A 16,547-nucleotide genomic window follows, 5' to 3' on the forward strand; every position below is an offset into this window, starting at 1 on the left:
AACATGAAGGACAAGCAGCTGAACATCACAGTTTACTAGTGTTACTTTCATATCTTTTGCTTTCATGGTGGAAAATATATTAGATGATAGTCTGAAATAATTTATGTCTCATATTGCTTTAATTTGCTCCCATGCTGATGGAAGTCATCATCCCCAAAGATTTTTTTTTTTCCCTTCAAACTTGGGTAGGCCCTATTATATAAGTAAGACAGACTTAGAGTACTGGTAGCTACTTGCTACCAGTCAAAGGATACAATGACTTACAGATGTGCACTCATGACAGAAGCAGCTGCCTATTTAAAACTGAAGAAGGAGACGCTTTGTGTTGCTTATCCTGCTCGACCATCAAGGTTTTCAGATGTAGAGGAACTATTGCGTGAGTGGTGATAGAAGAGTCTTCCATTTAATGCAGCGGTATCAGAAAAAGTAGAGTGAAAAGCCTCGTGGACGGGAAGGGGGGGGATCTTTTTAAACACAAGCAAAATGTTGTATGTATAATACATAGAAGTTACTCCATTTCCTTCTTCCTCTCCATAACATGCAAATAGACAAGAAGTGGTTTCATCCTGTTGAGTGTCAAGAGAGCTGTTTCAGCTCAGCTTCGCCATAAGGAATACAGAAAGCCTGTGTGGTTCAGAAGCTATTTAGGAGAGAATATTTTGGAGTTATTTGTCAGTCATCTATTTCCAAGGTCCAGTACATTTATCAACAATTTCAGTGCAACTTTATTAACCCAGTCGTTCTATTAATGACCTGTAGATTTTACTTCTTTTCCCCCACAGTTTCAACATGCTCTTCTGATTGATTTATTATTTGTGGAGGCTGGAGTAGTGATGGGAGAAAAGGTGTTATTTAGAAACTAGCTCCAGAAGAAAAGTGTATTTTCTTGTATTAAAACAAACTGCACGGTGCTTCCAATAGCTCTGTTCCAACTGAGGTAGGGAGGCAGGGAGATTTAAAGGTGGCATTTCCCTTGATGCAAAGGCCATCCTCAAACTACAGAATCTGAAACTAAACCAGTCCCATTTTTCTCTTAAGGCTCAGTTTTCTATGCTGTATTTCCACCTGTACACTAAATTCACTTTATAAATATTTAAAGGGGTTTTTTTTGTTGAGGACGGTCTGCTTCATTTACAGCAGAAGTGTACAGATAGTCTGAGTCCTTAACACACTTTTCTCATAAGAGCCTCCTCATGTAGACTGTGTGTGGACTTCAGCTTTGGGGACTCGTGGGGGCCACAATCTGTGTTAGAAAACAGAGACACATGAAATAAATACCTTTTTTCTACACGTCTTTAGGTGCTGGTTTTGTTGGCTATTTTTTTTAAATATACCTATCTATATATTTTTTAAAAATAGATATATTCTATAAGTCAATGCAAGCAGATAGAGAGGGGTGCAGTTCCTTACAGTAATTTAGGCTCATAATGACACGACAGCTCAGTGACCGTACAGATGGATGCTGTTGTTCCAGACCTGTGATACTACGTTTCACACACAGAATCACAGAATGTTAGGGATTGAAAGGAACCACTAGAAGAAGTCATTAGTTTAGCATGATGCATTCAAGAGTGTGTTTAGTTGGTATGAAGGGTTTTTTTGGTTGTGGGGGTTTTTTGGAAGCGATTTTTCCACATGCACTGATCTAGAACGTGTTTTTCCTGTTGTGAGTGCCATGAATGAACGCCGGATTTGGTGAAAAGCTACTAACTTTCTGAAATGGTTATGGAAGATGGCGGGAAAGACAGATTGATATTTGAAACAAGTCACCAATTCCATGCTTTTTTCAAGTCGGTTCACTACCGATACTAAAACCAGGTTAAAATGCATTCAAAGGAAAGGAGGGTTCGCTTGGGAGCGTGTGTAAAGATAGGTAATATAATGTCAGACTTACCTGATTTGAGAGTTTTGTGGTTGTAATTCATGTTGTAAAGATACTGAAGCAACATCTTACTAGGAAAGCGTGAGGAGGAAGAAGAAACATGATTTTGAAGGGATGAATGCCCCAGAGGAAGTGGTGAAGCATATAATCCTGAATCACTTCAAGCTTGCCTTGACAGAGCCCTAAAATAACACTAAAATTCAAAATTGCTCCTTGCAATGACAGAGCATGGATTCTAGCTCACAGAATCTCAAGTTTTTTGCATATTAGCTTCTTGCTTAATTTCTTGTTGCAGTGTTTGTACAGAAGTGAGACCAGTCCATCCATAATTGGGACAATTCTTTTTTACTTTGTCCATGTAGTTGTTTACATAGAAAGCACAAATGTAAAACCGTTTCTGTGCTTGTGCTCCTTCTTTATAAGAAGGAGGGGTCATTTCTGTTTCCAGCTGTGTCAGAGAGGGGCTCCGGAAAGCAGCCAACGAGCTTCCCAAGAAATAAAGAACAGGCAAATGAAACCAAAGACTGATACTTGATGTCCCCTCCTTCCCCAAGCCTCTCAAGGAGCTGCACCATAACTTATATTAAATTTAAGCTGAGAGGCTTATAATGCCTATAAATTCAAGGGTTGCTTCCTGTAGCAGAAGGGAAAACACTATGCCATACAGAAGAAATTTAGCAAGTGTGCAATAGAATTGTTTTGCAAACTCCTTCTGTTATTTGATTGATAGGTTGAATGAACAGCATCTGTGCTCCTGAACAGGGTGGGTATAAAGCAGCAAGGAAGAAACTCAGATAGTAAGAATAGAAAATCTCAGGGCCAAGCCTTAGTTTAGCATCCCCTCCTGCCCATCCTGTACAGTCGAACCTCACCCTCATATTCTTACAATGAGCATTGTCCTAGTTGTCTAAAATCACTCATCTAACAAAATAAACAAGTTTTTGTTTGTTTTTTAAGTCATGAGACTGAGCAGCAATCACTGTTCATAGAACTTTTGTTCTTAAAACTGCTTGTTGGCTTTTTTTATCAGATAAAATGGGCTGTTACACAACATGGCTATTACCTTGGGTTTTTTTCTATATTTTCTAAAGGTACAGATTTTAAAATCCAAATAATAGGTATAATTCAGGCAACAGTAATGCAAGCCTTAACAAAACAATACATTATCTTATTCCTGAATAATTCTAATTTACATCTTCAAACTGTAACAATAGTGAAGATAACATTTGGCATATGCAGCACATTAATATTTCTCTTCTTGATGATATAAAAGGTGCCTTGTTCTGAACAGGTTATAATTATTCTTTCTGCACTTAAAATTCCACTTGTCTCTGTGCTTTAATGTGAGGAAATAGCTGGGGACTTTCACTATGGTTTGTGCCTCTCACCCTTGCTGGTTGGCTCTTAAATGGTCAAAACAGTCAAGAAAAGCCTATAACTTACTGATTTAAGCAGCTGCCTGCAGTTCTCCTTCAGACTAGTTTGCAAAGATGAAGTATGAGAAGGAGCTGAGCTTGGGGTTTAGCTAGGCTTGGAAAAAAGCTCGCTAGTGTTTGTGAGACCATGTGTAGTTGAAGTGTAAGTTCATCACTGAAGGTTTCGTCAGTTTCGTTTTCTAACTGTGGGTGAGGCCAGTTGGTAGCACAGGTTGATAACGCAGCCCTTGCAATGGAAGAGTAGCTGGGAAGTAGCTGAGCAAGAAATGGAGCTTGAGCTTCATTTGTTTATATTTATGTCCAGAGCAGTCTCAGCCTCTCTTTTTATTCCCTTCATGTTCCGTAGCATCACAGTATCACAGCATGTTTGGGACTGGAAGGGACCTCAAAAGATCATCTAGTCCAATCCCCCTGCTGGAGCAGGAACGCCTAGGTGAGGTCGCACAGGAACATGTCCAGCCGAGTTTTTAATGTCTCCAGAGAAGGAGACTCCACAACCTCCCTGGGCAGCCTGTTCCAGTGCTCTGGCACCCTTACTGAGAAGAAATTTTTTCTCAAATTTAAGTGGAACCTCTTGTGTTCCAGCTTGATCTCATTACCCCTTGTCCTATCATTGTTTGCCACCAAGAAGAGCCTGGCTCCATCCTCGTGGCACTCAACCGTTATATATTTATAAACATTAATAAGGTCACCCCTCAGTCTCCTCTTCTCCAAACTAAAGAGACCCAGCTCCCTCAGCCTTTCCTCATAAGGGAGGTGCTCCATTCCCTTCATCATCTTTGTTGCCCTACGCTGGACTCTCTCCAGCAGTTCCCTGTCCTTCTTGAACTGAGGGACCCGGACACAATATTCTAGATGGGGTCTCACCAGGGCGGAGTAGAGGGGAAGGAGAACCTCTCTCGATCTACTAACCACCCCCCTTGTAATACACCCCAGGATGCCATTGGCCTTCCTGGCCACAAGGGCACAGTGCTGGCTCATGGTCATCCTGTTGTCCACCAGGACCCCCAGGTCCCTTTCCCCTACTCTGCTCTCTAATATGTAATTTCCCAACCTATACTGGAACCTGGGGTTGTTCCTGCCCAGGTGCAGGACTCTACACTTTCCCTTGTTAAATTTCATCAGGTTATTCCCCGCCCAGCTCTCCAGCCTGTCCAGGTCCCGCTGGATGGCAGCACAGCCTTCTGGCGTGTCAGCCGCTCCTCCCAGCTTGGTGTCATCAGCAAACTTGCTGATAGTACACTCTATTCCCTCGTCTAAGTCGTTAATGAATATATTGAATAATACTGGCCCTAGTACTGACCCCTGAGGTACTCCACTAGATACTGGCCTCCAACTAGACTCCACACCATTGACTACCACTCTCTGACTTCTCTCCTTAAGCCAGTTTGCAACCCACCTCACTACTCTATTTTCTAGACCACACCTCCTCAACTTAACTGTGAGGATGCTGTGGAAGACTGTGTCAAAGGCTTTACTGAAGTCAAGGTAGACCACATCCACGGCTCTGCCATCATCCATCCACCTTGTGACATTCTCATAAAAGGCTATGAGGTTGGTCAAGCATGACTTACCCTTGGTAAAGCCATGCTGACTGCCCCTAATGACCCTCTTATCCTTGATATGCCTTGAGATGGCACCAAGGATAAGCTGTTCCATTACTTTCCCAGGGACAGAGGTGAAGCTGACCGTGGCATCTCTGCCACACTGATGGTGAAATAGCCTATTAGTGTTTTTGATGGCCACTGGGATTTTAGGTGGATTTACATATGTTATTGGTCATTCCACTCTGGTTTTTTTGTGAGTGGTTTAATGCAGTGGGGGGGAAATGGTAATAAAAATGTTTTTGAACCATAATATGGATAGAGCCTAATAACTGGTACAGGTGGAGAACTAGCCAGCAGTAAAGGGAGTAGAGACTTGTGGTGATTTGTGAGGAGGATCCATGGCTGGGCAAAGTCTTCTCCTGTAGTCCTCCCTCCGCCACTCGAGATGGAGAAGCCTTGGCTTGGTGTGATTTTGAAAGATGAAACCACTTCCAGTGTGTTGGATGAAATATATTAATTATGGAGCAGTGTAGAAAACAATAATGTAGGATTTTTAAAGCAAATGTTAATAGCCACATATTGGTGTTTTTGCCAAATTAAGTAAACACAACTTTTTCTTAATGAAGTCTGATTATAAACCTAATAGAGGAGAAGGAGGTTTAGAAACACCTTTCTTGGGTGGAGAGGAAAAGGTGTGTGTGCTGTCAGTATGGTGGGTGTTGTGGCTGGGTTTTTTTTTTGAAGTCTCATTTCCACGTAACATTCAAGAACGGGAAGAAGCATCAAAAACTTCTGAGGAATTGAGAGAGAGAGAGAAATAAATGTTCCAGGTGGAGCAGTAATACGAACCCAGGCCTTGCCTGCTGATGGATGGTTCTGTAGTGTCCGAGGCCCATGTACATTTCCTCTGCTGGGGCTTTCCTGCTTCCCCTCAACACCTCCCCATCTCCTCATCTCCTGCAACAAGTGCAGCTTTCTGAGAGCTGCTGCGGGCACCGGTGCCTACAACAATGCATATGAATTAAATGAGTACTATTCCTCTTGCAGGTGGATTTGCTGAGTTCTCCAGCTCTTTCCCTGGTCTCTGTGAAGGAAAATCCACTCTCGTCCCTACCTGCATTTCTCAACCCTGCCTACCTGTCTCCAACATCGGCCCAACCAGAATCCTGCCTCATCTCTATCTCGGGTGTCAGCGGGATGTCCTCAACAAGGTGAGCGTTCTGGGTGCCGTGTTGTTTACTTGAACGAGTTTATGATTTCCATGTGTCCTTGTCCGTGCTTTTATCATACTGCATCATTACAGCTATAAAACATCTGAAGTAGATATACATAATAGCTGTCTTGTGCATAAGCCATGGAAAGCTGTGTGAGAAGTAGTCATTTACAGACCATATAATTAAACCACGTGTCATGTAATATGAAACTGGGTCTCCTCTTTCCTTCATCTCAGAGCAGCTGATGTGGTACCTTTCTCAGTAGCCTATCAACCAACAGCAAACTATCAAATCTGCCATTAGAGCAGGTGAGGTGGTTACCTGTGTACAGCTCTGACTGCTTTGTTTTGGCAGGGCTTGGATGTTAATACATTAATGGTTACAGCAGGACAAAGGTAGATTGTCTGTTTTTTAGTATTTCCTTAAAGTGCTGGAAAAAATAGCACTTAAATACCACTAATTTTATAACGTGGGACTATGAATCTTTGTACACCTAATAAAATGTTCAGACCTGGACAATCAGTAGGGTCATTTAAAATGAGCTTTTGTGGTAGCACTGCACTAAGAAACGTTTATTGTTTCTAAATACATGTGCGCTTAATAATTTTTGTTCCTACAGAATAGCCCCGGACATTTTGGTATACATAAAATAGTTAGCAAAGTCATCAAATACAGCCCTTGCAGGGTGCTGGACTATCAGATGTCTGAAAGAGCTTGTCTCAAACTGCTACAGGTCTGTATTCCTCTGTGTATCCACAGATTCTTGCCTCCATGAGGAGACCAACTCCTGTTGCTTACCATCTACACCTTGGGTCCCTTCACAAGGGAATTTTTATTACTTCTGCTGCATGTGCCCTCTTGCTGTCCATGTTATTTTACAGTCCTGTTTATTGGTTGAATCTCCAACAGCCTTCATATGCTGGCATTAAATACATGGATAGGGCAGAGGGTAGGGGTGCCTCACCCTGGCACAGTGCCTTAATTATGTGCAAGGCTTGTGTGTTTGCTTTTATTTCATGTACAAAGCTTAAGGTGGGAATTAGCCTGTAATTGTCTTGTAATTGGATCAAATTAATATACTTTGACCATTATCATATTTTTCACTGGTTTCTTCTACTTTCACTCCATCCTAGTCTGGCCATTAATAGGCTCTTTTTTTATTTTTCACAATTGTTTTAAGGGGATCTTTGACACACAAGCAGACATGTATAAGGTAATCATGTTTTAATAGAGCATGCAGAAAAATCTTTTGTATGGAGGATAGTCAGCAGCCGTTGTATTTACTTTGTCCTTTAAAAGCTTCTGTGTCTTTACTACCAAGTAGCAAGTCAGCAGTTCAGACTTGATTTGCTTATGATGGATGTCAAAGCGGCTTGTTACTTTTCCTACCACGAAAGCAATTTGTGGTCTCCAGACAAAAGGCAGCAGGAACTAAGTAATTTAAACAAAAAAAAAAATCCTTGATTTAAATAATAGAGTATTAGAATGACGCTTTTATGCTGTTTGTTTCACTGTGTGAATGGCAAGTGCTACCATGGGTCACAGTGGGAATGAGGAGGCAACTTGTTCTCATTCTCCTCCAGGGCCAGGGATGTGCTGCTTCATTTGGGACGTGACTGGAACTCCAGCACTGTGGCTCTTAAGTAGTGAATAATCTTCAAGGGACAAAAGAGGCTGTTCCCTCTCCTTGCAGTAAATTGGTGCCTATGAATAGGTGTAGGGTTCTGCGTGTGCCTCATGAGGAAAGGAGTTCGGGTGGGAGCAGTGGTCAGGAGTTTAACTTTAGGGCCAGAGGAGGCTAAAACCATAACTACTACTGATGAGCCCCGAGCTTGGCAGAGCTGTCTACAGCAGGAGTTTAGACCTGGTGGTGTCTCTCTTGCCTGTTAATCTCCAGTTTGACATTGTTTTGGTGTTTGTTGGTTGGACACCAGGAAGTCCTGCAGTTGCAGATACTTTAGAATTAATGTAAGACCCCCAGGAGCTGGTCAGATTTGTACTTCCTCGTATTCTGGGGAGTTACAATCAGGGATCACTGTGTTTCTCATTTTTTATGGAGAACCACAAAAGCCACAGATTACAATCGACAGAAGGTTTGGTGAGTTCTTATTGCCTGGTGTCCTCCATGATGGTCAATCTTTTGGAAGTTCTTCCATAGATGACTGAAGCACGTCTTGGGTTTCTTACCTGTTTAAGGACAAAGCCACATCTTCCAATTTCAGATCTGCTCGTTGCTTGTGCCCTTGTCCTCTCACTTTGAAGAAACAGCAGGCAAGGCTTTATTCCGAGCATGTCACTTTTTTGCTGCACTGAAGTAGACCTTAGTGTCTTGGTAGCCTATCTTGCCTCTTCAGTTTCAGCTCTTGCCTGTGGAAACTCTGAGACGGCTTCATCTTTAATATCAGTACCTTTACTAGGAAGAGCGAGGAGAATGACTCTTACCACACATTGAGTGCCCAGAAATGTCAATATGTGCTAAAAAAGCTGGGAAGTGAAGAACGTTCAAAAGGGGAGGGTGAGAAACAAGAAACAGGGATAACTAGCAAAATAGTGAAGTTCTGCCTCTGTTAGGACGGCCCAGGAGCTGGTAAGTGGTTTGTGTGCTCTGGCTTAATGGCCTTACTGCGTTCTTGGTTACTGGCAACAAGAAATAAACCCTCTATTAAGATTAGAATAGTTTGTGGCTTTTTATTCAAGTTCAGGTTTTAAAAAATATTTTTCTAAAAACTTCTAGTAAGATACTCAAAAGTACAAGATGCAGTTGTACATGGTGACCTAAATTTTGCCTTCAAATGCTATCTGTGACTTCCTATTATTCCTCCCAATGACCAGACATACTGATTTCTCTAAAACTTAAATGTCTCAAAAATATCTGCAAAGAGAACTCTTAATTTGCACTAGAGTTCAATGTGACAGTTTAAAGATGTGAATTTTCAGCATGTTTTATGAAGACGAGCTGATCTTTTCAGGATCTTTGTAAGCTCATCTCTGAGTGCACGAGAAGGGAAATACTTGCCTTGATACTGGACAATCTGTATTCATGACCTTTTAAGAATACTAACGCTACTTGCCATGAATACATCTGCTGATAACACTTTGTTTATGAAAGAGATGCAAACACAAACGCTTGGCTTGTGTCCTTTAGCAATATTAGTGATTACTTTAGTAAAGCCGTAGGAGATTCTTTTTACTTTCGCTTTACAGGTTTCTTTCTAAATGCTTAATTCTGAAAATGTTCATAATATTTTTTTTGCTGGGTTGAAATATGGAGAAGTTCTTTATAAAAGCTCTAGCAGAAAAGTTCGTTTCACTTTTTGGGTCTCAGTGTGATACATTTATTGGTGGCTATCTCAATGTGATATATTGGTGGCATTGCAAGAGGGTACTTGCTTTTACAGATCTTTGTTGCTGTTTGTGAAAGAAAGACAAACTAATTCTAACCTAAACTCTCATAGTGACAGTGTCTTCTCTGGAAAATAAATCAAATCTGTGTTGTGGTTATGGACCCGAATGAGCCTCCTCCTTACATCTCATGTTTTGTATCAGCATTTAAACTGTAAAACCTTCTGCTTTGCGACTTATGTAACTATTCTCTTTCTTTTCTTCCAGACCTGGATTTTATTTCCTGGAACAAAATAACATTTTAGGGTGCCATTAATTTTCAGATTAAACAAGTCAAAAAATGTAAATAAGCTGACAAAAGAGCATTTACCTTCTTTTCACAGAGTTGTTAGCATTAGGATTTCTGGATCTTCCTCTGATCGTAATTCACTTCTTCCTCTTGGGTGCCTTACAATGCAGGCACTGTTATGGTTATTATATTGGAGCGTGTTGCACAGGGCATGATTGATACTTTAGAACAGAAGGAAGCATAACTTCTTTCTTTAGCCTTGGTCTCAAAGGCAAGCACTAACACATTTTTGTGTGTTTTTCTGGCTGGGAGATTTCAGACTTGGCGTCTGCAGCCTTCTCCTTCCCATCTGAATAATCAATTCCACATCAAAAACCTTGCATAACTGTGGAGTCATGATGGTTGGGCTGTGCAGCCCACCAGCACTTATGCTTTAAGAGAAATAGTAAGATTTTCTATTATTTTTTTAAATTCATCAGCCTCCCTTTAGCTTTATTCTGAACGACAATGTCTCATTGCAGTCCATTTGTTGGTGATACCTTCACTAGCTCCCTCCTGTATACGTGACAATGTTCATGACCCTGCACATACTTCTGTACCTGCTATTCCAGTTGTTCCTCACTCAGCTGTGAGCAGTGACAACAGTAGGTGAGCTGGTTTGGGGACAGTATTTCAACGTAGTGATCTAAAGCAGATAGTTATTTTACAGAAGGTGATGTCGAAGAGCTTGGGACCCTGGAGGGGGAAAGCTGCGTAGCCCAGGAGAGTGAAGGTCTCCCTTGCACACCTAAGATACCACAGGTCTAGAAGTAGCTACTCCCCTGTACCAGGAACCCCATTCCCAATACCTTCCCTCTCTGGATAATCCAAAATATTCTCCTACTTCCTTACAGTGCTCCTGCTTTTAAACTTTTAGGTCTGTGGGTGCGTGAGAGCTGAATGTAGCAAAGGGAGATGCGATGGGGTCGGCTGTGGAAGGCGTGTGGGGCTGAAGGGAGAGGGAGCTCGCTGGCTGAGTTGGGGGGATGTGAAGGGAGAGGGGGAATCAATGACATATTCTTTGTCCTTGATGAGAAGCTGAGTTTTAACTGAGTTTTTAACTGAGTTTTAGCTGGGAGCATAACCTAGGAAACTAGCAGGGTAAGAAGCACTAAGGCTGAGAACTGATTTTGACACATCCAGACTTTTTTCTGGTTTTGCTAAGGTTTTCTTTTTGTTGGTTTTGTTTTGTTTTTTAATCATTCTTGCAAATTGTATTTCTGGTGATCTGCTTTGCAAGTAACTGGTCATCTCCTGTTCCCCTTGCATAGGTGTGTTTACGACATAATCTATGTTCGTCAGATTAAGGTGCCCAAACCTCTGAATGTGCTGATGTGAGTGACTTCAGATGAGAGTTTGGAGGAGCTGCTCGTTTTGCTCCAGACACATAATTCAGCTCGCTGGCAGAAGTCCGTGTAAATTCCTCATTTAAAATGCGGCCAGTAGCAGTTGTGTCCACGTCCCTCTGTAAATGACACTGGTGAATTCCCATCTCCCCTGCCATCCTTTGTTCTCAGTCAGCATATAATTGATGCGTATATGTGCATGTGAGTGTTCATCCCTTCTGCACACACACTATAACATAAATGTGTACCTGTCCGCTGCATGTCAGACATTATTTAAACTGCTGTGATTTGAACTAGAGAGAGTTCTGGCTCTTCAGCTAAACAGCCACATCTCTGGTTCTTTCCACCCAAACATCTTTACGCTTGCAGAAAAAATATCATTTGGCTTCATGGCTGTATTTGCATCCTGGTAGAGCTTCAGTTGAAATCTGCAGTGTAAGAATTCATTCTTGCTACTGCTCCCATGGATTGACATAATTTTTCTTTTTTTTTTTTAATATAATTGCTATAAAAGCAAAGGGATTAAAATCAGATTTTTTTTGGCTTTTTTAATGTTTCAGTTTAGTTTCAGACTTCAGTTTCCACAGAAGTCTGGCCAAAAGCTCCCCAGTGTTTGCATTCAGTGTAACTACTGTCCAAGCATAGTATTGCGTGTCACTTACTGCCAAATCATATCTGAACCAGAAAAGTTGCTTGATCGGTATTACTGCAAACCTGCTTAATTGTTTTTCTGTGTCAAGATGTTTACTTGCAGGAGACTGGGTGGGTTTTGTAGAGCCATCTCCAGTTTTCTAATACTTGTTTCACATGTTTTGACACTAACGTACCTACTGCATCAGATACTACTTTGTACAACTCTAAATGCAGAGGTTATGGCAAGGCGCAGAAAAGAGGTCTCTGTTTTTATTTGCAATCATGAAAACTGACTTATTTTTAAACGCTCGGTTGGCTCTTACGCTTTGAGTCTCTTTGCTTGTTGCTGTGATAATCTCTGAGATGCAAAAGGACTGAAGGATGAAAACTGAAAGATGAGCAACTAATTTGTAACCCACAAAGTGGAGCTCCTATAAAGCTGCAGTCAGTGCTGTGTGAAAATGGTTGAATTCAAGGTCTTCAGCTCTTAACCAGCTCTTTCTCTCAAGGTTGTGAGTTCTGCACATGGCCTTAGATAAACAACGAAGTCCCAGACATTTTAAGAGGTGACTGCAGGAGGCATTGGTTTCATTTCGTATTTCTCTACCAATATCTGTGATGGGGCAACCTCAGTCTTCAATATGTGATCCAGACAATACGTATTTGGGTCAGCAAAGTGCATGTGGGAAGTGCTTGGTTATGTTGTCAGCCCGCACGGTGGGAATTTAAACCAAAGTAGCCAAAAGTTTATTCTCTTGGAGGTGACGCTTCATAGTAGCAGAAGGTATTGTACCGTTGTTCCTGTTCTTTGTTAACTTTGTACAGGCTTTGCAGACCATATGTTACTTGAGTACACTGGATGTCTCATTAAAAGTTGTTTGGGGAATTAAAAGCTGAGGAAGTGTCTTTCTTAAAAAAATTACAAAGCGCCCCCTAATACAGCTAGAGCAATTCCAAATGAATTCCAGTTTGGCTTTTAGCTTTATAATGTGCTTTGGGTTCATAGTTTCTTTTGTAATGTGCCAAAGGTACCATTTGACTGCTCTAGGCTTAATCTTTCTCTCTTTCCTAGGAGCTGATGCAGCAGAATGATATTGGCTACGTACTCAACGCCAGCAACACTTGTCCAAAGCCCGATTTTATTCCAGAATCCCATTTCCTGAGAGTGCCTGTGAACGACAGCTTTTGTGAGAAAATTTTGCCTTGGTTGGACAGATCAGTTGATTTTATAGGTGAGAAGAAAATGTACATTCTCTTTCTAGACCAGTTTCTGGATTTCTTTGTGTGTCTCCCTTGCTGTTTTGGCTGGAGACGACCCGAATGCTTTCTGGGTGGTATGAAAATACCCTAAGGAGCTATGCAGGTGATCACCATCACTTTAGAAACACAGAAGCAAAATAACACAGGGAGATTCTGCCACTGCGTGTTCCAGCACTTAGGGAACAAAGAGACTTTTTAAGAGCACAACTCTGCTTTCTGGCAACCTAGTAGATGCTTGATATATGCCTGCAGAGTGCGAATTAGAAAATTGGACGTACAGATCCTGTCTTCAGCTTTGAGAAGCGAGCTAGCCAAATTTTAACCAGCCAAATTGTCCTAGCATGAATGCTTGCTATTTACTTGCATATAAAATTAGTAACAATCACCTTTCCCAGACTTCTAACGAGGGTTGTTTATGTGCACATTAAAATGCGGTATGCTGTAACTGCAGCGTGTTTCCTGTGTGTAGGCACGTGCTGTCTCTATACTCAGTGCTATACAGCGCTAGAGAAAATAAGTTATTTTTGTTTAAAGCTTCCATGAGATTTGCAGTTAGGAATTGATTTGGAAGTTTTGAACAATTTTAAATACCAATCGCTTTCTGTTCAACGTTTTCGTCATGGTATAACGCTGCTGAGTGTGACATTTGCCGGTTTCTTTGCTATGCAGAAAAAGCAAAAGCGTCCAATGGCTGCGTGTTAGTGCACTGTTTAGCTGGAATATCTCGCTCTGCCACAATCGCTATCGCATATATCATGAAGAGAATGGATATGTCCTTAGATGAAGCTTACAGGTAAGGAGAAAATTTCCCTTCGTATTTATTCTGGTGCCTGTTGGCTTGTTTTTCAGGTGAAGGACACAAGGCTACATGACCAAGGGTAGAAGCAGATGTGTTACTTTATCTGGTAGTTCACTGGGCTCTGTACACTCCTGCTTTAAACGTTGGCTTCCTCTGTAAACAAATTAATGGTGTTGTGTAGACATCACACACCTAATATTAATTCCCCACCTGCAAAATGCTGATGTTGGTCTTTGCTCTGAGTGGGCAAATACATGGAATTGAAACTGCTTATCGAACGTGTGTGTGTGTACAGATGTACATATACACACACAGCTGTAGCACGCATATAGCAATATCTTCGAAGTCAGAGAGAGGATGGAATGGATAAGGTTAAAGAAAGGGGACTGAGGATATTTATCATCACGCTTCTAACACGTTGGGCTGGAGCTACTGACTTCAGTTTGGTGTTTGGTAACGCTCTCAAAGAACTGCCTGCAGGTGAAATGTCTAGGAACTGAGAAAGCTGCTTTGTCGCTGTTAAACTCAACCACAAGATATTTTTAAGTGTTGGCTCTTTGTGGCATCAGGGAATTTTTGTGGGAACCCACCCCCTTTTTTAACCTTTCCAATCCCGTGTTTCCATACTTGGATTGTGAACCCTTCACTGGATTCCAGGCGGCTTGGTTGCAGTTTACCGTGACATCTGTATTTCATTTAACAACCTGTTTCGCTGCGCTGTACAGAAAACGATGGTTTTGTTTTTGATGGGCAGCACACGTCAGCCGGCACAGCTGACGCGCGGCTGTAACCTGTGTGGTGCAGGAGCAATTGGAACAATTGGGCTGAAGCAGCGGGAGATGAGCCCTTCCAAACCACATCTGTGTTTGCTACGACTACCCCTGAAACACCAACGAGGGCAGAAAGATGAACGTTCAGTACTCCCTTGTGGAACGTGATGTCGGTGGGGTGTTTTCTCTTAAGCTGATGAACATAATTATGTGTCCAGTGAAAAAAAGTGCATGTAGGAGGTGCCTGAACTACAAGCATCTCCCATTGCCTTTAGTTGTTTTCCACCGTTTCTTACTGGAGCTCACTGGCAGTCCGGTGCTGTGCAGTAATTTCAACATCTACGGTGAAACAGGTTTGGTTAGGAGGTGTAGGTGAAAACTCACATGTATAGGTAATATGGATGAATTAGTGGATGCAGACAGATGCTGCATAAGGTGTGAGCTTGATTCAGTTTAAAACCCTGTCTGGTCTCAGGGTGGAGTGGTCTGGAGGTGAAGCTGTAGAGTACAAACACATCCAAAATGCATGTGCATCAGGGAACTTTTGAAGTGCTGCTTCTAAATTCTTCCATTAAATCTCTGCATTTAGTTCTGGTTTGTTTCTTAACCAGAAGTGTCAGGTGAATGTGAAGGATTAATCATCCCCAGCCTCTTTTTCTTTGCACTGTTAATACTGAACAACTACTGTGAAATGTAGCTTATATTTTGCTATGTTTCCTTTGAAATGGCTTAGTGAGAGCAGTCTGCAACTTGTTTTACCCATAGGTTTGGGATCTGGTCAGCAAAGCTTGAAATAAAAATACTGTGAGTTAATGAAAGCCCTTAGCTAAAATGTTTGACACGATTACAAAAATAAAAAGGTGACACTTAGTTGAAGTGAAAGATCTGAGGAAATAAATGTGTTTAATATTTTCTTCTGTATAATGGACGATAGGAGGGGAACAAACATCAAAATTAAATGTTACTTGGTTTTGCAATTGGAAAAAAGAATGTGCATTTTGAAACGAAAAAGCTTCCAAAGCCTTAAAACTTGTTGGGGGTAACCAGCAGACCTTCTTGAACCCTTTTCATTTTTTAGAAAGCCAGTTTTAAATTTAGGGCTGCCCAATATGTTGGGGAGAGACAAGGAGAAAGTGGAAGGGAGAAGCTACCAGAACACAGGCCAGAAATCGGAGTGTTGACCAGAAGGATTTTGCTTTAAATAACAAATCAAATAACAACTAGTGTTGGTGGGAAAAGAATCAATGAAGACTCTGTGAATTCTTGTGAGTGAATTGCTTACACTGGGATAAAAGCCCCCAAATTCCATGCTAGGAGATTGACCTAAAGAATCTCATCTGAGGTGACTTACTAGTTTTCCCCATTTGCCAGCGTTGGCGCTTCATGGTGGAAGTTTCCACTATCACTTTGCGCAATTTGATCTTCCAGGTCATCGCATCAGCTCCAATAGTCCTACTATTGTTTGGGGGTTGGCAGCTTAAAAAAAAAGCAAGTTTTGTTTGGTATTTTTCATGTGCTTGCTTGCATTTGTGCTCATGTATATATGTATATATATACATGCACAAGTACACATTTGAATTTTTTTCCTGCTGTTTTTAATGGCTGCACAGTCACCTTCTGTACCCATCCCCAGAGATTTTTTTTTTCTTTTAATAATATTTAGTTTTCCCAGTGATACATTATATATGTGTGTTTGTCCTAGATTTAGCTCTTCAAGGTTTCTTCCCTTGTTAATTCCTTTGTCATCTGGTACCTTCATAGTTCCAGGAATGCTTTAAAAACAAAAAAAAAGGAGGAGGAAGGATGTGGGCAGATTTCTATTTTACAGCCTCTGAAGAGCAAAGAGTACTTATTTATTTAGCTATGTTAGCAATCAGGCAGGTAGGAGAATGTATTGCTTTTGGATTTAGCTTTGGAAGTATACGCCATGAGTTATAATACTTCAATCTTTCATACATTCAGAGTCCCGGGAAAACATTTTAAGTATGCG

At 41.3% G+C, this 16,547-nt stretch overlaps 1 protein-coding gene across 1 annotated transcript in view; it reads left to right on the plus strand.

The window, feature by feature from the left end:
* DUSP16 (dual specificity phosphatase 16) overlaps nt 1-16,547 on the plus strand; it is a gene marked incomplete at both ends in the record, with an annotated part of 31,446 nt that overhangs the window by 12,897 nt on the left and 2,002 nt on the right. The window contains 3 exons of the mRNA XM_080362281.1: nt 5,913-6,076; nt 12,801-12,960; nt 13,658-13,781. Coding sequence (XP_080218407.1) covers nt 5,913-6,076; nt 12,801-12,960; nt 13,658-13,781 — 448 coding nt within the window. The remainder of the gene's footprint in view (nt 1-5,912; nt 6,077-12,800; nt 12,961-13,657; nt 13,782-16,547) is intronic.

This window comes from Nesoenas mayeri, assembly GCF_963082525.1.
Source record: "Nesoenas mayeri genome assembly, chromosome: 1".
Taxonomy (NCBI): domain Eukaryota; kingdom Metazoa; phylum Chordata; class Aves; order Columbiformes; family Columbidae; genus Nesoenas; species Nesoenas mayeri.